Raw genomic sequence first — 23,420 nt, 5'->3', positions numbered from 1 at the left:
ATTAATGAGCTTTTTGGGTCGTCCTAGACCCACCACCCGCCCCAGGAACTTGGAGGAGATGCAGCCTCTGCCCTGTCGGTCTAGCTATGCAAGATCACCACCCGGCTCCAATCCTAAGAAGCCTCTGCTCATGGCCATCAAGTGTCAGATCTATTGATGAATTTGTGATTTTCGATCTCTCTCTCTCTAAACCTCGCTCACCGACTTTGCTACCCCGAACCCACTTCACACCTCCAAGATGCTTGCTTTCCGCCGTTTCGGAGCAAACCCAGTTGCAAAAACCAAGCACCAAGCTGTTTCCGGCCGAGGTACTCCTCATCCAACTCTTGTTACAGTCAATTTGGGGTTTTAGTACAATTATGCGCAAAGAATATCATAGGAGGCTACTCTTTTCGATCGATTCGTTTTGTGAGGACCAGTGGTTGTCGGCAGTTGTGATGGTAGGAGGCTGTGTTGAAAGGGTGGTGGTGCTACTTGCACTCTGCACTGTGCAAACAGGTGAGAGAGAGAGAGATAGAGAGAGAGATTGTGCCCAGAGTAAGAGAGATGGGAGAGCTAGGTGCCCACAGTAAGAGAAGAGAGAGGACTGAGTGCTCAGAGTCAAAAATTTGAAGAGACCATTTTACCCCTTGAAATACGACAGCTGGCACGAAACTAATGGCGTCATTGAAGTCATGTATGTTTACTGGGTCGGTTTTGAAAACTCATGTACTAAAGTTTATGTTTTGAAAATTGCTGTACTAAAATTCGTAGGGGTCCATAACTTACCAAAATTTTCCCTAATAGTTATTATAGATGCACATGAGTTGCGTCTCCTATATTTTTATCTTTAAAAGAGTTTTCCCTTGTAGTATAAATAGTCCAATAACTTCTTTTAATATTTCAGTCAATTTGAGAATTCATGCTCTATGAATGGGTAAGCTTAGGCATGCATAGAGATTTTTTCTTTCTTTTCCAAACAGATTATTAGCACGTTTGAAGGTTCCATGACTTACCAAAACATGCCAAACCTTGTAAGTATCATTTTTTTTTCCTTAAAATTGTTACGTGTCACAAGCTCACCATCTGTAGTAAATGATTTTTAGAAGGCTTTCCAATTGACAGAACACCGACATCTTTTTTCTCTATGCATTTTCTTCAAACTTTGGAAACTAGTAAAGAAAAAATCAGGTTAAGATATTCGAGTTCCACCGGTTGGAGAATTGCTCAAAAATCATGATTGAGAAAGAGGAGACTTAATTGAGAAAGTAAGAACATGCAATTTGTATCCACAGTTTTTAGTGAAAAATCATGATCTTGGAAATCCTTTTTATTTTAGGGAGTAAGTTTTGGGTCCGCTTCCATAAGTTTGGGAATTTGGAATATCTTTCTGTGAGAGAGCCGTACAAAATAGGCCATGGGCCATAACCTTGATCACTTGTGTTTTGAACTAATGTTGGGCAAGTCATTGGGCTTGTTTATGCCTAATAGTGAGGTTTCTCTTCATAGGATTTTTTTGTTTTTTGTTTTTTTTTTTCCCCAAAGTTTTCACACCCTAGTGTACAAATCCATAAAGAACTAATCCTGACAGTTTCTCCCAGCCGAAAATATACAAGACATGGGAAAAATTTTGTAGTAGCAGATGTTACGTATAATCTCGAGGATTGTCTAAGTAAAATTAAATTTGCATTTAACTTCTACAATTTAAACATGTTGCAAGAACATCCACAATGATACTTAACAAATTTGTTTATTGTAGGAGATAATGTGATCACATTTCTAGTAATCTGCATTATTTGAACCTAAATCCGGAGAAAGCAATATAGATTACAGTGAGACCATAAGTTTTGTAAGGAAGATAGATGTGTCAGCTTGAGCTGCAAAACTACAAAACCGAGCTAGACATCAACTTTCAGGTCATGTTAAGATACATAGATGGGCTCTGGTGGCACCTTTCGCCGAATCTTGGTTCAAGATAAAACCATAGGCTTTAGGATAAATCAGTTAACAGCTACAAGAAACATACAAATTTGAGCTAGGGCCTCTTTTTTTTTTTTGGTCAATGATTGTATTAGAAGATCCAAAGGATCAAGCAAAATACAAGAGGTACATAAGACCCCAGAAGACTCCAGCAAAAGAGGCACATAGGCCCAGATAAAGAGGCACATAGGCCCAGCAAATGAGGCACATAGGCCCATTAAACATAAAATAAAACCCACAATGGGTCAAACCCAGCTAACAGCCAAAAGCCCAAAGAAAAATTACAAACCCTAATCCTATCAAACAACCACCGAATCTGCTGCCGCAAAGAAATACCCCCGCCGCATTCATGCTGTTCCATGAACAGAAGCCACCGCCGTAGAAACAAATCATGCCACCTCCTCCACCTGTTGGAACACACACAGGGCTCAAGAACGCCCAATAGAAACAAAGTAACGGTAGTGGGTGTGATTGCCGAAGCAATCTGGACAACCTTTTTAAAGTGGACAAAAATCCACCAACGGGAGAAATCTTGCCTAGATGTGGTGGAGAAGTAAGCAGATCTGGAAGCAACCATAGTCAATCCCGTCCAAAGAAAGCATGAACAGATTTAGGGGTAGAACTTAGAGAGAAAAATTTGGTGACTCGAGAGGAGATTTGGTCTGTGGAGAAGGAGAAAACGTGGGATGGAGAGGAGGTGAAGATGGTGGTGAACATGGAGTTTTCCATCACTGGAAATATCCGGTGAGGAAAGAGAGGAAGGTGGTAAATGATGAAGTGAGCAGATCGATCTGGTCGAGAAAAGAGGTTGGGTGAAGGTGGAGACGAAGGTGAAGGTGATGGGGGCAGTGGTAGAGGTGGTGGCGGGTGGGGTGGGAGTGGTGGTGGACTTTCAAAATAATGACAGATCTAGAGAAGATTTCTAGAGAGAAGGAGGACCCTCTCTCTCTAGAAATCTTCTCTCACAGAACCAGAGAAGTTCAATCAGTGCAATTTCTGAGCTAGGGCCTCTAAGTCGGACAAAAGTCATAGAGCTCAATGTCATAAATCCCTACAATAAAAAGAGCGCAGATAGCCAACAAAACATAAAAGTGAAAAATAAACCATCTTCTGTACTACATAATTTTGTCCTGCACAGGTAGCATTTTTCTCCTACCATTATCTCTTAGTTGGAACGTTTTTCCATACTTGTATGATAGTTTCTGAAAGGTTAGAGGGTTGGTCAACCAACACCACAAATTCAAACACATGAACTTCAAACATCCAAGAGAAGATAATTACAAACAGATAAAAATGCTTCCTCACAATAACTACCCTTCACTTATTCTTAACACATTAGATACTGGTACACTCGGCAATTTGTTTGATTCACAAAAGTTCATAGTTGGGATTCATACTTCAAAGCTAGAGAAACCAGAAAATGTATACTGTACAAGTCACTCCGAAAACAAAATGTAAAGCTTAGAAATTATCGATGTAAAATTTACCAATTATCTGGAGCCCATTTGCAGCCATCTGTACCCACCACATGCAAGCTATACGCATGCCTTGACTTCAAAGACTGGCTCTCCGAACTGTAATCCAATGATTTGACAGGAAAAAGGCAAATAGCTAGAGTCCTTTCAGACCATCCAGCAAAGGAGACAAATCACATGTCTCTTCCATTTCGGAAACAACAGAAACAATGTAACTGACCTTTGATGAATAAGATCACCATGAATAACAATTAAAGACCCAGCTTTGACTTCAATAGGCACAAAATCTTTTGGATCATACGCAGAGGAAGGCCGATCAAAGGTCACACCATCTTCACCTCTAATAAACCGTCTAACAAGGCCATCTTCATTCCAGACAAAGACAGATCAGAGGAAAACTTGATTACATCAAACACATCAAGCAGAAATGTCAAAATAGACAAAGATGTCGTTAGGAAAGGAGATATAGAAGGAAGCAAAGGGCGGAAGGAGAACTCTACTCTTTTGAGATCTAGGAATAGCCCATAGGCAGCCATTTACTATAGTTGCGTCTTCCAAGGCCAGCTACAAATTAACCTGTGCAAGTTTGTGGTTCGGTATAAAGAAATGAGTTATCCTGATGTGGCACTACCTCGCCTCCAATACCTGGTTTCTGCCAAAGAAGGTAACTCTATTACCATCCCAAACCCTAATGAAGAATGGATTCAATTCCAGATCTCTGAATTGACAACCAAGAGACTTTACCAAACCATGAAAACTTGATGTATTAAGGAAATCTTACCGTACAAAAGCAGAGTCACTGTTTTGTATGGCAAGCAATGCATCATGATGCATGCGAGTGCAAAGGTACTAAAAGCCAGTCTTTATTAATAGGGGTGGGCTCGCAAAACCGAAAACCGAAAAAAAAAACCGCATTGAAAACCGAACAAAGCCGAATAGAAAAAAACCGAACCGAACCTAAAAGTTTAGTTTTTTCTTTTTTTTTTACCAATATTGGTGGACTTTATAAAGTATATATATTGCTCAGGTGCGGATATCCGTACCTAAACAAAAGTTACGGATTTCCATATTTGACCCACTTTCGATCATATTTTCACATCTTAACCGTTCAGTTTTTAGGTCCTAATGTATAGATCATCTCTACAAATTTTCAGCCAAATTGATGATCTTGAAGACATCCAAAACTGCAATTTACACGAACGAACCAAATCTGTCGAACCGGAACCGTTTGTGTTTATAATGGTAAATTGCAGTTTTCGATGTGTTAACGATCATCAATTTGGCTGAAAATTTGCAGAAGTGATCTACTCATATATACCTAAAAACTGAACGGTGAAGATGTGAAAATGTGATCGGACAGTGGGTCAAAACTGGAAATTCATTATATATATATATATATATATATACATGGAGCATTTCGAGAGCGGACGTCCGTGATCTTGAAAAGACGGCCTCGATCAAGCTTCGAGGCGGGGCTAGGGGTCTGAGAAGCCGGTCTGCAGTCGGGTCGAGTCGCCGGCGACGAGGTTGCTGCTTTGCTCAGAACCTTGCAGTTGCAGGTCCGGCCGCTGCGGAGAACGTGCAACCTCAATCGCTGCCCAGAACAGTCCGGGATGCCTCCGGCCTCTCTCCTGCAAGCCGCGCGCTGCTGTCGCCGCCTGGAAGCTGCTGCTGTGTCGACGTCTGCACTTTAGCGACAATGCGGACGTCCGCCTATGATCGGGCCTCTATATAGATATATACACACACACATATAGATAGATATGTGTGTGTGTGTGGAATTTCTCATACTTCTATATAGAATATGTGTATATATATTCTACATATCATGACTACGGTTGACCAATCCGATCGGATTCGAAACTATTGTGAAATTGGCTAAAGTTTTTACCACACGCATAATTTATTGTAATAATCGCATCCAACAATCAGTTTTTCCATTTTCTTTGAATTTATAGAGGTTTCTCTTTGGAGTGTTTGATATATAAATATAGGTTTATAACAGTAACTAAGTTTGACCTAGTTGATGGAATTCGAAATGAGAACCAAATTGGCTGGACTTTTTTACAACCACCATAAAACATTACAATCTCTCCATCGAGCGGTTGGTTTCTCCAAATTCGATCATTTTCCACTTCATGGTTGCTTTAGAATGAACCTCAACAATTTAAATACAATATACAAGTCATACAACTTTAGGAGGCAAATTGGTATGGGCGGCCTAGGCCTCATCAAAAAGTCCGCGGATCAAATGGGCCGATGGAGGCCCGCCGGCCCGGCCCGTCAAAAAACCCTCAAAAGCCCGCCTTGGTGGGCCGATGGAGGCCCACAAAAAAGCCCGCAAAAACCCGGCCTGGCCCATAGGCCCGGCCCGCCAAAAGCCCGCTAGGCCCGGCCCGTAAAAGCCCTCTAGGCCCGGACCGTAAAAGCCCGCAAAATATTATATGTGTGTGTGTGTGTGTGTGTGTGTTTATATATATATATATATGTGTGTGTGTGTGTGTGTGTGTTATATATATAGATATATCTATATGTGTGTGTGTGTTTATAAATATATATATATATATATATATATATATAGACACATATAGACATATATTTGTGTGTGTGTTTATATATATATATATATATATATATATATATCAATATATCATATATGTGTGTGTGTTTATATATATATATAGATATATATATATATATATATATATCTGTGTGTGTGTGTGTGTTTATATATATATATATAGAGAGAGAGAGAGATATAGATATATATATATATATAGATATATATATATATATATATCAATATATCATATATGTGTGTGTGTGTTTATATATATATATATATATATATATTAATATATATGTGTGTGTATATATATAGAGAGAGAGAGAGAGAGAGATATATATATATATATATATATATATGTGTGTGTGTGTGTGTGTGTGTGTGTGGAAGTTTTTATACTATTATACTTCTATATAAAATATGTGCATATATATATTCTACATATCGGTTGACCAATCCGATCGGATTCGAAAATATGGTGAAATTGGCTAAATTTTTTACCACACTCATAATTTATTGTAATAAACTCATCCAACGGTCGGTTTTTCCATTTTCTTTGTATTGATAGGGGTTGTTCTTTAGAGTGTATGATATATAAATATAGGTTTATAAGAGTAACTACGTTTGACCTAGTTGATCGAATTCGAAACGAGAACCAAATTGGCTAAATTTTCTACAACCACCATAAAACATTACAATCTCTCCATCGAGCGGTTGGTTTCTCCGAATTCATTTTCTACTTCATGGTTGCTTTAGAATGAACCTAAACAATTTAAATGCAATGTATAAGTCAAACAACTATAGGAATAAAATTGGTATAGATCAATGTGTTTGTAATTAAAATTAATTTTTTTTATCTTATATCCACGCACATCCATTGATGGAATATATACAAACGTGATGTGAAAAAATAAGCACGTTTCGCGGTTGCCACGCCATCGGTCAACCAATAAAACATATAAGTGACTACGGTTGACCAATCCGATCGGATTCGAAGATATGGTGAAATTGGCTAAATTTTTTACCACACTCATAATTTATTGTAATAAACTCATCCAACGGTCGGTTTTTCCATTTTCTTTGAATTGATAGGGGTTGCTCTTTGGAGTGTATGATATATAAATATAGATTTATATGAGTAACTACGTTTGATCTAGTTGATCGAATTCGAAACGATAACCAAATTGGCTGGATTTTCTACAATCACCATAAAACATTACAATCTCTCCATCGAGCGGTTGGTTTCTCCGAATTCATTTTCTACTTCATGGTTGCTTTAGAATGAACCTAAACAATTTAAATGCAATGTATAAGTCATACAACTTTAGGAATAAAATTGGTATAGACCAATGTGTTTGTAATTAAAATTAATTTTTTTTATCTTATGTCCACGCACATCCATTGATGGAATATATACAAATGTGATGTGAAAAAATAAGCACGTTTCGCGGTTGTCACGGCATTGGTCAACCAATAAAACATATAAGTGACTACGGTTGACCAATCCGTTCGGATTCAAAAATATGGTGAAATTGGCTAAATTTTTTACCACACTCTTAATTTATTGTAATAAACTCATCCAATGGTTGGTTTTTCCATTTTCTTTGAATTGATAGGGGTTGCTCTTTGGAGTGTATGATATATAAATATAGGTTTATAAGAGTAACTACGTTTGACCTAGTTGATCGAATTCGAAACGTGAACCAAATTGGCTGGATTTTCTGCAACCACCATAAAACATTACAATCTCTCCATCAAGCGGTTGGTTTCTCCGAATTCATTTTCCACTTCATGGTTGCTTTAGAATGAACTTAAACAATTTAAATGCAATGTATAAGTCATATAACTTTAGGAATAAAATTGGTATAGTCCAATGTGTTTGTAATTAAAATTAATTTTTTTTTATCTTATGTCCACGCACATCCATCGATGGAATATATACAAACGTGATGTGAAAAAATAAGCACGTTTCGCGGTTGCCATGCCATCGGTCAACCAATAAAACATATAAGTGACTACGGTTGACCAATCCGATCGGATTCAAAAATATGGTGAAATTGGCTAAATTTTTTACCACACTCATAATTTATTGTAATAAACTCATCCAACGGTCGGTTTCTCATTTTCTTTGAATTGCTATATGTAGCTCTTTGGAGTGTATGATGTATAAATATAGATTTATAAAAAATTAGTGTCTTTAAAAATTTTTTATCAACAAATTAGTATCTATATATAAATATAGATTTTTTTTGGTACAATATAGTTATATAGATTGTTATCTTTGGTTGTATTTGATCATTATCCATTGAATTTCCAAAGCTTGATTAAAAAAAAAAATACTTGTGTCTTTAAATATTTATTTATAAATAAAGCCCGCAAGGCCCGGCCCAAAAAAGCCCGCAAGGCTAAGCCCGGCCCGGCCTGAAAAAGCCCGCAAGGCCCGCTTTATATGGACGGGCTTGGATCCTTTGATTTTTAATAAAGCCCGACCCGGCCCGGCCCGCAATTATTTAAAAATATAGCAAGGCCCGGCTCGGCCCGGCCCAAGCCCGCTATGAATGGGCCGGCCCGGGCCCGGCCCGGCCCGTTGACGACCCCTATATGGGCCAATGTATTGGTAATTAAAATTGAAATTTTTATCTTATGTCAACGTACATCCATCAATGAAATATTTACAAACGTGATGTTAAAAAATAAGAACGTTTCGTGGTCGTCACGCCATTGGTCAACCAAGAAAACATACAAGTGATTACAGTTGACCAATCCGATCGGGTTAGAAACTATTGTGGAATTGGCTAAATTTTTAACCACACGCATAATTTATTGTAATAATCGCATTCAACGGTCGGTTTTTATAATTTCTTTGAATTTATAGAGGTTTCTTTTTGGAGTATAGGTTTATAAGAGTAACTAAGTTTGATGTAGTTGATCGAATTCGAAACGAGAACCAAAGCCAACCATTTCATATAATGAAGCTTTGAAGTTTGATTATGAACTATGGAGTCTAGATTATTGTCTATTGAAGTATAAAGCATGCATTAGTGAACTTGTAAACTTAGTTGTATGGATTATTATTATAGGTTTGAAGAGACAAAAAAAAGTTCCTGAGTTACAATACCAAATGGGTAGAAGTAGAGGTAGCAAATTCTATATCATTATCTTGCCAAATTTTTTTTTTTTACTTAAAAAAAAAATCTGTTTTATTGAAAAGAAAAAAAAAAATTTGAAAAAACCGAACTGAACCGATCGGTTCGGTTTTTGATTCCAACTTCTGAAAAATGCAAAACCTCACCGAAAGTTCAATTCGGTTCGGTTTCAGCCTAAAACTAAACTGATCGGAACAGAATCCACCCCTAATCTTTAACAACTTTAACAAGAAATGGTACATCACAATTTGGTTTATAAGAAAGTTCTCAATGAAACCATCTTAATAACTTTATCTTGTCATGGAAATTTCCTAAAGGAGAACCAACTTAAGGAAAAGCACAATTGAAAAATCATTTCTTCAATCACATTCAAGGCTGCAAGTCAAAATTTTGCATCTCTGACTAGGAGATCCAAGTTAAAATGATTGGGTTTAAATTCTTCCCATTACCAAATGATGCACATCATGTGTAAAAGAAAACACAGTAACCTTCACACCTCATTGCTGCACTCTGGACCATTAAATGACACCTTACCCATTGCTGGTGTTACTGGGTACCATACCTGGTGATGATCCAATAAATAGTAGTTTCCATCTCTTCTTTTAGAAGTTCAAGAATTACTTACCAAATCAGACCCCTCATATGGTTTAAGTAACTTATCAAAATTGGAATATGAAGAATCATTTAGCCATGGAATCTGTTGATACTTGTCACCCAAAATAACTGGCGTCCTGTCTATAGTGGAAAAAAAAAAATAACAAACATGTTAAAGAGTATAAGGTGAGAATGGAAGGAAGGATTACATTTCACACTCGTAACAAGGACTAAACATATAACAAGTCAAACAACTAAAACAAGAAAATGTACCGGTAGTAACACCTGCCAGTAACCTTACACAAAAAATAAAAATTGAGCAAGCTATAGCAGAATGGACGGACTCACATCGAGCATTCATCTGTTGATTTCGACACGTGTCATCTTTTAAACATTTAACCCGACCCGGTTCAATCCGGTTGAACATTGAACCGGGTCCTCTTAGGCTAGCTATCCAGTCACAGAGTCACACTCGTCGGGCTGTGTTTCCGAAATGCTCTCCCTGGCGAAAAGACTGAAGACGTTTCCTTGGTGCGTGGAGGCCGCCGGGAACCAGCTCCGGCGAGTGAGAACGGAGGCACGGTCGCCGAGGCGTCGGTCGAGGTCTCCGGCGCTGGCGATGAGGAAGGCGGAGGAGAAGTCGGAGTGGTGGATAGTCGACGGCGAAATGCACGAAATCGGCGACCACGTGCCGCCGCGTGAGCGGTTCGTGATTCCGAGAGATAACATCCCCAACAAGCGTAGGAAGCAGCTCAGGGAACAGTTCATGCGCCGCACTCGCCTCGTTCTCAAAGAAACGGTAGGTAACTTTTCACCAAGGGTTTCGGGTTCGGTTTCATTTACCTAGGGTTACAGTAATTCATGAGATTTGCGGAGGGGTTTAAGATAGTGTTTTGGTAAATTGGAGGTTTTGCATTGATTGTTTGGGGTTTGTAGTGATATGAGTTTAGTAAATTGTGTTGATAGGAGCATGAGCCTTGGTGCAAAAAGTATATGGAGCTGTACCAGGAGCTTAGAGAGAATTGGGAAAGGCTGTACTGGGACGAAGGTTACTCCAAAAAGCTTGCCCAGGATCATGCGAATTACGAGTCAGCTGAAGATAATGATCAGGATTTCAATCCATACCGGTATGCTTTCTGAAATAACTTTTGGACCTTAATATGTAAGGCTATGTTTATAGTTAGATAAAAGAAGGAAGTTTGAGTAAAATTCACAATTTGTGTACTTGTACAAATTTGTGTAGAACTTGCCTTCTGTGGTGATGTGAAATGTCACTGTCCATTGTATTGCATAATGGCATCCAGATCCTTATTTCACTCTCTTTCTTCTGTTTCAGGAGCAGGCAATCCCATTCCGAGCAATTTAAGGTTCGATCTGTTACCAGTATATAGATAAAGTTATACCTGATGAAATTTATAGCTCTGCATTGTCCCACATTTCTCTAAGTTTTTTTACTACCTACAAAGTTATATTCTATAATCACACCTAACATGTTCTTCTATAATCTTCAAGAGCTGCTCCTCTTGGTTAAATGGAACTATTCCTAGTGAACTTTATATAGCAGTGTATATAATTTAAACTGTCACATATATCATGTATGATATTGTTGGCCCAATGATCAAACTCTCATTTACAATTTGTTCAAGCCTGGGCCTAAGTTCCTAGTTTAGATTGAGGGGAATCTGCTTTCCTTTTTTCCTTTTCCGTTTTGGAATTTGTTGTTAAATTAAGTGGAAGCAAGTTTAGTTCATTTGATTAGTCACCTGGTTGCTTATGAGCTTCTGCATTTCATTAGTATGTAATGGAAGGGGATAATCAAGTTACAAGTGATGCCAAATGTGAAGTATAAATTTCGATAGGCCACATATATGTTTCTATACACATATGCACGTGGCATGTTCTTCTATATGTCAAGGATATTCTGAGTGTGAGGTTAGAGTCTAAGGCTGCCAAGGTGGCTTGGGACATGGTCTGCCTCCCGATAGAGGGAGGGCTTGAATCCACTTGGAGGAAACCCAAGAAATTCACTTTTTGGGAGTGGTGGGAAAGGTGGAGATTAGAAAGGATGGAGGGGAGGAAAGGGGTATCAAGAGGGGGGTGTTGACTCTTAGTTGATCAGTTCTTCCATGCTACCCAAGACTGATTATCTAAGAGTCGACATTCCCCTTAGCCAGGTTACTATCTTTTACTGATTCAAATATTTGACACTGGCTGATACGACTGAATGTGTAATCAAGAAAGGGAAAAAAATCTGTTGATTTAGTGGGAGGGTTTTGAAAATTTTAATGTGAGAGATTTGGTATGCTGTCATTAATTGAAATTATGGGTTTGCAAGAGAACGAATTGGGATTCTTGCATTTTCACAAGAGGTTCAAGTCGTTGTCCTTGGAAGGATATCTCTCAAGGCGTTAATATTTTTTTGTTCCCTTTATCCATTCTGGGTGAGAATGGGAAGAGAGTGAGTCTCTGTGTAGATCGTTGGGTGGGGTCCTCCATTACGCAGACTCATTTCCGGAATGCTTCTACTGTAAGATTGTGTGATAGTTCTGTTTCTCATCTTTTGTCTTGGGTTTTGGAGGAATCTTAATGTTCAGGTGTTGGGGGAATTAACAGATTTGTTGGTGTGTTTAGAGATATTTTTCTCCTTCTATCAAGGTTGGATAGGAGAGTATGCAAGCTGGAGTCATCAGGATTCTTCTTGTGTATGGACCTTTCTTGTCTTTTTTTGGTCCTCTCTTAGGCTAAGGTCCCCGGAAAGCTGCAAGCATTGGTCTGGAGTATTGCTGGTGGTAGATTGATTACTTGGGATATGGTTCAGAAGTTCTTGGTGTGTTTCACCTAATTTCTGTGAGATGTACAGAAATGATCCAGAAAGTTTGAATAATTTACTGCCTCGCCGTCCCATAGCTTTGTCTTTGTTTGGAAAGGTTTTTTTGGGAGGCTATTGTGAGCGGGGATATTCACTATCATGTTATGTTCTACTGTGTAATATGGGTAAGATGCTGTGAACATCTCTGCTGTTATGGCAGCATTTTGGTGGGAAATTAAGGAGGGTTAGGGAGGCAGGATTGAGGAGGCAGGTATTTTGTGGGAAAGGGTTGAATCCTGGGCATCTCTATCTGCAATTCTGCATAGGTTGCTTCAGATTCACTAACAGTTCATTGAAGGCTATTCTTTATGATGGGGATGCTTCTGTGTCTTGGTTTGTTGATTGTTACTGTTTTGGTAAATGTTGCTTTTTATGTGGACTTTCTTATCCTCTATGGTGTACTTCGTTATTCTATGAATACAAGTATGTTTCTTACAGGGAGATTGTCATAGAACAAAAAAAGTGCAGTATCACGATTTTGGAGAAGCTGTTTCCAGCAGGACTGAAAAATTTAGCTTAACGTTAATAAGATTTGGCCACAATCTATGCTATGGCAGTCTGTCTCAGATTTCTCAGTCTGTACAAGGAGATTTATCTCAGGCTCCTTCGTATGCTGTTCATTAATAATATGAAGCCGTAATTTTTGTGTTGCAAGACATGATACTGTGAATTAATGGTATAAATAGGGGTGCATTGTGCTACTTGGATTTATCTGTCTATATCGGTGCTATGATTATTTCTGTGCCATCGTTGTCATGCAACTGACTTGGTTTTGTTGCAGGACCATGGATTTGGGAGTAGGCAAGGTGATACATGGGAAAAGGTTAACCAAATTAGGGATAAATTTGAGTATGACAGAGAAAGGAGGATGAAAGAAAAAGGTCAGTTCCACATGATTTGACAAAATTTTGTGCTATGAACTTATGTTTTTTTATTTTTTTGTGATTTCGTAAATTGAGTTGGTTCCCTGTTGATATTCCCTTGATCAAAAAATTTTCATTTGCTGAGACTTTTCTAGTATGGGTGGTACTTGGTAGTGGCTTGCTTTATTTGATTGTTAGCTATTTACCGGTTTGTTAGTCAAGGGAGTGGGACTAAAACCTCCATTTTTCTGTTGTTTGATGACTGCATGTGCTGAAGGTTCAAGATAGAGGATTGATCCAAAGCTTTGTGTTGTAGAACTAGAATTTGTATTCATTAAGACAAATTGATGCCGTAATGACTGTTCTTTCAATTTCGAAAAGGATCTGAATTCACTACAGTCAAAGTGCTGCTGAAATGACTCTTTTTCCTTCGTCAATTGCAAAAATTTTACAATTTTTTTCAGTGACAGTATATTCTCAATTGAGAATTGTTAAATTGTGCAGTTCTCATTAGTTTTCTGTGCTTGAGCTGCAGCATTTGCACCTATGCGTGGAGAAGTTTCTTCTAACGTCCATGATACGAACTCCAGAAGACAGCCATTTGACAGCCAGAGATACTTTTCTGACAGTGAAAGAGAGTGAAGAATTGGTGCTAATCATCTATTGGGTATCACTAAAAAGCAGAACTTGTTTTCTATCTTTGAAAAAAGTATGAGTAGAATTACCAAGGTAAACTGATCCTTGTAGAATTTAAGATTGATTTTCAAAGTTTCACAAAGCTCTAGTTCTCTCCAAGTCTCCCTTCATATGGTAAAATTCTCCACACATGTAAATATGTAGTGCATCTTTTCAAAAAAAAAAAATTTGTAGTGCATGTGGTGATGGAAGTTGGTGAGAGAAGGTGTTTACATGAACATGAGGAGGTCTGATATAAATTATTATTATTATTATTTTCTTTTTTAGAAAGACGGTTTAATATTATAGCATTACAAAGAAACCAACCATGGTGGAGCAAAATAAGTTCCTCTAAAGCAAATGCTCCACCCATGTAATGCCCAAGAAGCACAAGTGTAGCGTATGCAAAACTAGGAACCAAAAAAAAAAAATTAGTTTTACACCTTTTTATAACAAAACTTAACTACGGCAGACTGGCAGAGGTGCAAAACTAAAAAAAGTATTGGGACATTTTTAGTGACCACGGAGGACGAAATTTACCTTTAAAAAAATATTTTGTTTATTCTACAAGATGGTAAAGAAAATTAAGACTCGACTAAATACACAATCACATATACATTGAACTTATAAGTTCGAGTCATTAGACCATAGATTGCTTGATAAATACAAAGATTCAGCTCTCACTCACTATATCTCTCTCAGACAGTAGAATAGATGCACGAATTATGAAACCTGCAAAGCTCTGACTCGTGCAGTTAGCTCCCGAACTTGACTCCTCAAACGCTCAGAATTGCAGAAGAAATCAACAAACACACCCCGTTGAAGCCCAACTTCTTGGGAGTGGTGTTTAACTATCTGCATGCCATATACATAAGAAAAAATACATTAGGAATAACATTACTAAGGTTCTGAAAGTCCTCAAAATAAACAAATCTGCAACATATGTTTAGAACTATACTCGATTTCTTAATAAATTAACTACTCACAACGCCTAGTTGTGCTTCACAGGGCAGATCCTACTCCAATGAGGAGAAAGATGGTGAAACAAACAAAAAACTTTACCTCATTTTTCTTACGATGCTCTAGTGTCACCTCTTCAACTGCAGCTGAGAGTTTTGCATTTATTTTCTCCATTTCATCAAGCTCTTTCATCAATGGCTGGAAGGAACAAAACATCAATTGGCACAGGACCAAAGACAATAGAAAAACAGAAGAATTACCATAAATAGCTTGTCATGACCCATTCACATGGATCAGAAAAAGTAAGAAGAAAAGAAAGTAGCATGCCTGCTATAACATTACTTTGATGCAATTAGAATAAGTTTGATGGTGTTCATGCAGAGTTACCACATGCTTGTATTCTCTCTTTCCACTACGTTTTGCATTCAACAGAAATGTTACATGAGTTTAATAGTGAGGTTCATACCCGAGATGTCAGTATTGGTTGCGCAGTTGTTGAAGATGCAAACAGCAATTTCTGCAAACTCTGAATTAAAGTGCACCTAATACACATAAACAAATGAGATAAGAAGCTTCCCCCAAGAAAAAATAATCAGCATACTTTTGCACAGAAGAGATCAGACTCAGCGTCATGGAGAAGAGAGACATAAGGAGTCCGTAGGTATATAGCTATATGTCCTACCCAAAATCTGACCGTACTCTCCCCCCCCCCCCCCCCCCCACAGTCCACTGTATAACCTGACAATACTCCAAGAACATAAGGAGTCCATTGGAAATATCCCTCCCAGGGTTTCGGAGCTCTTTCCACTAGATTGGCATCTGACCCATTCTCCTTAGTCCCTTATTTTCTTCTGATCACAATGGCTTTCCAAAGGGAACCTCCACAGCCACTTGCCGAGCAAAGCCAAATTTTTCTTCGCTGGGTTACCAATCCCCAGGCCGCCCAACACCCCCCCTCTTCACGTTGCGACACTGTCCCAATCAATTAAATGATCTGTGCTACCTTTCCCAGCCAATAGTGTATTAAAACAATCTCCACACAATGATAGGAATAATCAATTCATTTTAACAAGATATTTCTAGTCTGATTAATGATTGTTTGATTAGTATTCATATTGTTTAAGAAAAAGTGGGGTAACTCACAGCTCGTTGACACATCTGCTTCTGTCCTCTGGAAGAGAGGTCTCAAGATCCGACTCAAGGGTCATCAAATCTGAATGAAGACTAGATATTTGCTGCACAATACCCGGAGCTGATACATATGTTGACAACCCAGCTTGAGCATCTACAGAAAGAGTATAGATAAACAACAAAAACTGAGTATTATCAATCAACAGAAAATCTAACACTCATTATATGCATAAATAAGCTTATCCAAAAAGATTGTACTGTCATTACTTGAATGGATACTCAAAAGATCTCTAACGCCATGCAAAAAGTGATCTTGATCATCCACTCCTCCTTGTTCTTGTACATCAGATGCAGCTTGGATTAGGGCTAGGCAACGACCCTAGAAAGATAACAAAGCAACGTCAGCTATATGGAAGAAAAATAACAAATAGATGAAGGATAGAGATAATTCACTATAAGTAGGTTTCTATAAAAATTTGAAGCATAATCCCTTCCCAGTTCTGAGAAAATTCATAACCACAGCATTACATTAACGTGTTATCATGGAAGTTTTAGGTACATACAATATTTCATCAAACAGTAAGCCGCATAACCCTATAAAAAGTCAACTATTTTTTTCCCTTCCACTATTAAAAAGAAATATAGAAGACATAGTAAAGAAATAACTGAGATCTAAGAGACAAGAGACAGCATTCAATAGAGGTGGGAGATGTCTAAAAGAAGCATGTGAAACTAAGATTATTGTAGCAAAGGGAGCGAGGGAGGGAGATGGATATATATTATACCACACGGCCTTCAGTTGCTGACAGGTAGGCTTGCACCTCTGATTCAATAACTTTCAGCAACGAATATGCTCCAAGCATGTGTTTCTTTTCCAACTGGCAAGCTAACTTTAACAGTTGGTGCCTCGCCAGTTGATTGACAAGATGATTTATAAACTGCCAAAAAGAATTTAGAAAATAAATGTTAGAAGATCAGAATGCTTAGTGGTATTAACTGACACTTCTCCTTCCATTGATGCTACAAAAAGAATAACTTTTAGTTGAAATTCATTCTCATGCTTTGCATATACTGCAAGAAATTATTTGCAGAGTTTAGAACAGAAAAGCATCTAGAAGATCACATAAGACAGAAATAATGGGAATTTTGTAGGTCACCATACCGCTTTCTGCCGGTTGATATAGTACTCTTGTCGCATGACCTTTAAGTCATAATCGCCTACAAATTCATGAAGCAAGGTTAATTAACCAGATAAAAAGAACTTTCTGACGCATAAAAGGAGAGTAATTGGATTTTCATTCATCTTAGATTTCTGCAATGGTATAGCTACCAATACCTTGCAATATGTATGTGTCTTGGAGTTGAGCCAGCTCCCAACACAGATCCGGAATAGTCTTAAGAGAGATTAAATAAATAAAGGGACACAGTTAATATTAAAAAATAAAGTCAAACTAAATGAATGAAATAAAAACTCATTTTCTATTATGAGTAAAAAGAACCACAAATAACAGAAGAAACTTGTAGGAGTATCAGAGTATGCACCCATTCCCAACCAAAAAGACGTACAGAGAAAAGGCCCAGAAAGTGAGACAGGACAGAACAATGCAAGGAAAATCTATTGCTTTAACTGAAGAATCCCTAAGCTACCAGAGAAATATTTGAAGATTAACTAAACGCAACATGACTAGTAGGTTGCATTTCTGTGATCCTTTTCCCAACACATACGTAATCCTCCAAAAATCTTTGGTCAAAACTATGACTACTATTGGTATCAATATTTTGTCCGAAGATTTGTATATAGCCAGTACAGTACAGGAAACTTGGACCAGGACACATACAAACCTCAGATAACAGTTTCTCTTCCTTGTTATAAGAATTTGATAGTTCTCCGACAAGCTCCGAATGTTTCCTCCTGTTCATGTACATCAAATCTGGTGTCAAACATATACTTTATAAAGTAGTTGATAGATAACATTAAAAGAAACCAATTCACAAACAGTAATCGCGTGAAAATTTCAAATGCATAATATGGTTATACCTAAGGGAATGAAGATCAAGATGAATGTGCGCTTCATCTGATGAAACTTGAGATTTAAGTGACATTAGAATAGCTTGTTGCTTAGCATTCTCAACTTGAGCTTCCACCCATTGTCTTTCACTTGTCCCAAAACTGCACAAATTAGACAGTTGCGCAACAACTTCAGGAATTGTAAAATTATAAACAATCCCAGCATGAACTACACAAGAAAAGAAAAAGAAATGTACGTGATACACATGTGCATGAACAGAGACACAGAGATAGATGCAAAACAAAGCTAAAATACAATCAAAATTTCTAAGTTGTACCACTCAAGCGTCAGAAAAATAAAAATAATAATAAAAAAGTATTCAGCTATTAGGATAATCCTCTAACTGCCACCATAGTTCAAAATTAACTATCTATTTCTTGTGAATTCTTTGTAACTTCTCAAGGCATTGAAGTAAATAAAATATAACCACAGTTCTAGTTTGTACAATGGCAAACCCAACTATTGCCCAGTAGTTATGCCCCTACTTAAATAATCCTGAGTCTGCCACTCAAAGGGGATGTACATCAGAAACCTGTCCCCAGGTATAAGTAAGCTTATCTCTACCAATTAGCATAAGCATAAAACTTTGTGAAAAGAAAAGGCATTACATACATAGAACGCAGTCGTTGCAATTCTGAGACACGTTGATGCTGGGATTTTTCTAAATCTGCTGCAACCAAAAGGCCAGGAAAAGGGAGTCAATATCTGCTACTCCTTGTAAGTAAAGAAACATAAAACATCTTAATACGAAGAAAATCAAACCAGAAAATTTCATTTATTCATAACCGTCAACATTATTACATCAAAGACATAGTGATACAAGCATGTATTAACACAAAAAGAGGGAGGAAAAAGAAGAAGTTAAAACTGAAAAATATTGCCTTTATTTTCATTTTGAAAGTATGGCAGTCGATAGGAGGGAAAATACTTTTATGGCATACAGAATGATTGCATTACACTATCAACTCCAAAGCAATGTGTATATATCACTCCTTTCATTGGTTCATTAAATTCATGACTTTTAATAGAACATTTTCAAATGGAAAATAGCATATGGTACCGTCTGAGACATCAAACAGAATCCCTATACTATCCCAACAACCAAACTCAATATGCAACACTAAGAAATTGGAAAAGCAAAAAACTGGAAATTGAATATTGAAAAGTTTAATGCGAAAAGAAGGCAAAAAACCACAAGAATGAAAAGTGAGAACACAAGCTGTAGCCAGAAATGATTACCTCTCACAATGATATTGGAGATGTCTTCAAGACTCACCCACGAACACTTGGACTTTCCATCTTCAGCAACTAAACGAAAGGGGCCCTGTTCATATCCTTTAATAAGACCTTTTTTCCTTTTTAATAACTAAAGAAATAATATATTACATGATACATGAGGATTGTATGAAGTCCAGAGAATCACTGGAGAAGTAGAGAGGCAAAGAAAGTATAGCCAAAGAAATAGGAAGTCAAGAAATCTACAGGAGATGAGAAGGAACATAGTTTAATCAGAAGAATATAGAACTAGCAAAAGACCATATCACTCCCCTACGACTATCAAAACTTACAGGATAAAGTTGCATTAAAAAAAAAAAAAAAAAGGCAGGATAAAGTTTCATTAGGTGAGCAATGTGAAAACACATACTTGAAATCTGTATTTTATCATTTTTCTTCTATTAAGTAAAGATTATTAAATTACCCACAACCAAATGAGCTCATAAATTTATCCAACAAAACATTGAAACTCGCAGAGAATTAAAATCTACTTTTCATTAGACATGATTCTAGAAATAAAATCCAGCATAAAATTTGTTGAAAACTCAAAAAGGAAGGTTGCAGAAGGCTTCCTAAGGTTATGTCCTAAGACTCCTAACTGCAAGCAACACTATGCACAATCCGAAATTAGACTAGCAGAGTAGCAGGACTTTAAAGGGCTTTAAAAAGGCACACTCATATATCAACATACATTAGATTAGAAATTCCTTCAAGGGGAAGAAATTATCCGCATACCGTGTCCAACTGCTTGGCAAACCACTGATTGAGCTCCTTTATACAGGATGAATCTCCAAGCAAGTACGGATGAAAGTCTGAATATGCTAAATAGATTCCATCCCCTGCAATTTCAGTAGTGCTAAAAAATCAGCAAAAGAACAAAACAGAGAAGGAATGAAACACTAACTAGAAAGATAATGGTCTTAATTACTTCTCCAGTTGTGCAGAGATTCCACAATCATTTTTGTATTAAACTATGAAGCAATATAAAATAACTAGGTAGGCAGTGGCAGAGAATTTCCAAGTATATTCAGATGGCCAACAGAAGTACTATAAGGCAGAAGATATTAATACCATCCCCAGAGTGATAATGAGCCAATTCCTGTGCTGTAGACGCAATCCTTCCAAGAACTGCATTCATCTAAATCACAGCAACACATTTATAAAACTTCAGGAATGTTTAAGTGAAAACAAATAGATATAAGTATTTGTGTCTCAAGAAAATAAAAATTAAAACTGTGCATGCTATAAACTAATACTTTTATTAATTCGTCTTGATTTTTATTAATTCATCTTGATCTTTATGCCACCTACTAATAATGCATTGATGTCTGTGTATTGAAAACCAAACCTAAGGAAACCAAATTACTAACATATGAAGAAATTACATGCCATCAGACTTTTCAGTAGCAGATTTTCCATAATGCGCGACAACACCAATGTGCACATTAGTCAGATCCATTTCAAGATTGGTCGCATGTGACAGAATATATTGGAACAAATGTAGCTATTCTAGTTAAGGAGCCTTCTCTAAATATACCTGCAAATTTTTTGCAGAAAGGGTGTCATCTATGGTAGTAAGGTGTCCATTAATAGTAGATGTTGTAGCAACTCGAGCCCGTCTACCTTGGATCAAAGCAGAAGCTTGACCAGTAAGCATGTCAAATTGAGAATCCAGATGTCTAAGCTGCTTCTGCAACTGTAAAGCTTCAGATTTATATGCCAGAGTTGCATCCCTAAGGAATAAAACAAGTCCATAAGTATTGGGGGCAGGATAACACAAATGCATCAGTAGACGAAAAATTTACAGCTTCAAATGGAAACCAAGAAGATGGCAGCAGGTGGTTCTGAATCTCAAGACGAACACTAAGGAACTAATCACTGGTACATCTGAGAGAATATATCATCTTTGCAGACCTAAAACCAGGTTCTCGAGATGTAATGAAGAAAGAAGCAAACCTAATAAAACTCGCAAATTTACAACGTATGATACATTCCGATGTCAATTTCATGCAAACAAGCAACTGAACCCCGTTACGTTCTATCTTAGTTGTAATGGTCAATCATATGTTACACTAGAAACAAGAAATGTAATGAAATCCTTGCTCAAGCTGATTCCATCAAGTACAGACAACCACAACCCCACCGCATCCAAAATATCTTCTACATCCTCATAATAAATACATAGTCAACAGAATACTGCTAAGAAGCAGAATCAAGAATCGAGAAATTACCGAATATCTTTGAGTCCCTCTTCAGCTGCGAAAACCGCCTCCTGGTTGTCTCGGCTGGAAGAAAAGGCAGAAATGCTATCATAAGCAAAGTCCAAATCTTCCCCCTGCAAATTCAACAAACATCAACCAATGTGCACACTTCAAAGCTCAAACCAGAGCAGAGAAAAGTGCGAATTTTACCTCTAAGAGCTTTCCCTCCTGTAAAAACTGCTCGTACCTGCACAAAATGCAATCACAAAATCTTGAAATTCAAGCAGATGATTAGAATAGAAGCTCAGAGAGAGAGAGAGAGAGAGAGCGGTTACCGAGAGAGCTCGGTGAGGGACAGAACGTTAGAGGGGCGGAGGCTGGAGCAGACCCAATCGAGAATAGGTCGAGCGTCGTCGTATTGAAAAGGCCATTCGAAACTGTCGGGGTCCAATGCATCGGCGCCTTCGTACCCCAAATCGCCCAACAGTGCGCACAGTGTGGCTCCGCTCATTCCCGATCGGAATCTCCTCTTCTTCAGATCTCGACGGTTTTTCGAATTTCAAATTGCTGCCGGCACCACACTGATACAGATAGAGATAGAGAAAGGAAGAAAGGTTTGCACACTTTTGGCGCTAGAGTGAAATTTTACTTTACCGTTTACTATTACCTTCACCGGCTTATCTTACCGGTAACAAATATTTTTTTGTTTGACAATCACTATAATTCCGTTAACCATACCATTACACTATTACAGATACATTGATTTAGAGCGGCTTCAAGGTTTGTTATTAGCAGTATTATTTGGCCAATAATTTTCCAATGTCTCCTTACATACGGGATTTTTTTTGGCTCACCGTCACGAGTCCAAGTTTTTTTTTTTTTTTTTTTGGGGGGGGGGGTGTTTGAGGAGCTCATGAGTCCAGTTCGATCTTCTCACTATTACTTGCATTCTTTACACTAATTGACTGCAGGTTCTGTTTTTCAGTTTGATCAACAAGGAGAATACTCGATAGAGGATTCAGTTCGTGACCGTCACTATATTACTGTAACGTCCCGAACCTAAATTTACCAGTTTATGAGTCTTTTGATAGGTAAACGACATTTACATTTACTTTCTGGCTCCGTTTCAATATTTTAGGGGCCCTAAAAGTTGACTTTTTGTTCGGGTCAAAATTTGAGAAAATGTTCTTTATGAAAGTTGTAGAGGACGTTAAACCGAGCACGTGCATATGTGGTACGTAAAAATCGGAGTTCGTATGCGAAAGTTATAAGCGAAATATGAAAGTTACTGTTTATGATAAATCGGTATAAATTTAAAAAGTTACTGTGGCCGGGTAACTTTTCTTTCTTTTCTTTCTCCTTCCCCCGTGCTCTCTCTGTCTCTCTTCTGCAACTCTCTCTTCCACCACCTCTAGGCCACCAAATGGCGAGCTGCGAGCATCGATAGACTCGTCTCCTCCTCCTTAACACGCAGGTGGGACTTGTTTACGGCGATTTGGCCGGAAATGTGGAGATCGAAGCCAACATTTTTACTGTAGCGAATTGGTCAACGCCGATTTCCGGCCACCTCCGGTCATAAACTCAGGTCCATTAGAAGTGCCTTGAGCCACTCTTCATGCTCGCCAAGTTTCATAACC

The 23,420-nt window shown here is 37.8% G+C and overlaps 2 protein-coding genes and 1 long non-coding RNA gene across 4 annotated transcripts; 1 reads left to right on the top strand and 2 right to left on the bottom strand.

Annotated features, from left to right (window-relative positions):
• Window positions 1–1,948: 1,948 nt before the first annotated feature.
• On the bottom strand, window positions 1,949–4,165 carry LOC121049747. Its single transcript, XR_005801222.1, has 2 exons — window positions 3,935–4,165; window positions 1,949–3,799 (listed from the first exon to the last, which is right to left on the bottom strand). It is a non-coding gene; the product is annotated as an uncharacterized LOC121049747 (long non-coding RNA).
• A 6,026-nt stretch (window positions 4,166–10,191) lies between these two features.
• LOC112169190 lies at window positions 10,192–14,388 on the top strand. Its single transcript, XM_024306175.2, has 5 exons — window positions 10,192–10,539; window positions 10,707–10,867; window positions 11,077–11,107; window positions 13,391–13,490; window positions 14,008–14,388. Exons 1-5 carry the CDS (start codon window positions 10,234–10,236, stop codon window positions 14,112–14,114), a joined length of 705 nt encoding a protein of 234 aa, XP_024161943.1. The 5' UTR covers window positions 10,192–10,233; the 3' UTR covers window positions 14,115–14,388.
• Window positions 14,389–14,664: 276 nt separating this feature from the next.
• LOC112174188 (AUGMIN subunit 3) lies at window positions 14,665–22,409 on the bottom strand. Of its 2 annotated transcripts, none has more exons than XM_024311928.2 (18): window positions 22,119–22,409; window positions 21,994–22,030; window positions 21,814–21,917; window positions 21,120–21,315; window positions 20,654–20,720; window positions 20,318–20,421; window positions 19,547–19,631; window positions 18,920–18,977; window positions 18,277–18,408; window positions 18,081–18,150; window positions 17,575–17,632; window positions 17,401–17,456; window positions 17,024–17,176; window positions 16,506–16,617; window positions 16,251–16,392; window positions 15,574–15,649; window positions 15,210–15,305; window positions 14,665–15,002 (listed from the first exon to the last, which is right to left on the bottom strand). In XM_024311928.2, exons 1-18 carry the CDS (start codon window positions 22,292–22,294, stop codon window positions 14,871–14,873), a joined length of 1,854 nt encoding a protein of 617 aa, XP_024167696.1. In that variant the 5' UTR covers window positions 22,295–22,409; the 3' UTR covers window positions 14,665–14,870. The 2 variants fall into 2 exon arrangements, with proteins under 2 accessions (XP_024167696.1, XP_024167697.1); XM_024311929.2 differs by having other exon boundaries at window positions 18,920–18,974; window positions 22,119–22,408.
• Window positions 22,410–23,420: the final 1,011 nt, after the last annotated feature.

This window comes from Rosa chinensis, chromosome 6 (genome assembly GCF_002994745.2).
Source record: "Rosa chinensis cultivar Old Blush chromosome 6, RchiOBHm-V2, whole genome shotgun sequence".
Classification (NCBI taxonomy): domain Eukaryota; kingdom Viridiplantae; phylum Streptophyta; class Magnoliopsida; order Rosales; family Rosaceae; genus Rosa; species Rosa chinensis.
Note: the sequence above shows the minus strand (reverse complement) of the source record. Positions and strands in the feature narration are given on the sequence as shown.

Bases quoted from the DNA above. Each gene is read 5' to 3' on its own strand.
- LOC112169190 (XM_024306175.2), top strand. From the start codon at position 10,234: ATGCTCTCCCTGGCGAAAAGACTGAAGACGTTTCCTTGGTGCGTGGAG. The intron at 10,540-10,706 runs GTAGGTAACTTT...TTGTGTTGATAG, and splicing joins GCCTCGTTCTCAAAGAAACG to GAGCATGAGCCTTGGTGCAA. The intron at 13,491-14,007 runs GTCAGTTCCACA...CTTGAGCTGCAG, and splicing joins AAGGAGGATGAAAGAAAAAG to CATTTGCACCTATGCGTGGA.
- LOC112174188 (XM_024311928.2), bottom strand. From the start codon at position 22,294: ATGAGCGGAGCCACACTGTGCGCACTGTTGGGCGATTTGGGGTACGAA. The intron at 20,721-21,119 runs GTATATTTAGAG...GCTGTGATTTAG, and splicing joins TTTCTGCAAAAAATTTGCAG to ATGAATGCAGTTCTTGGAAG. The intron at 15,650-16,250 runs GTGAGTTACCCC...TATGTGTATTAG, and splicing joins AGCAGATGTGTCAACGAGCT to GTGCACTTTAATTCAGAGTT.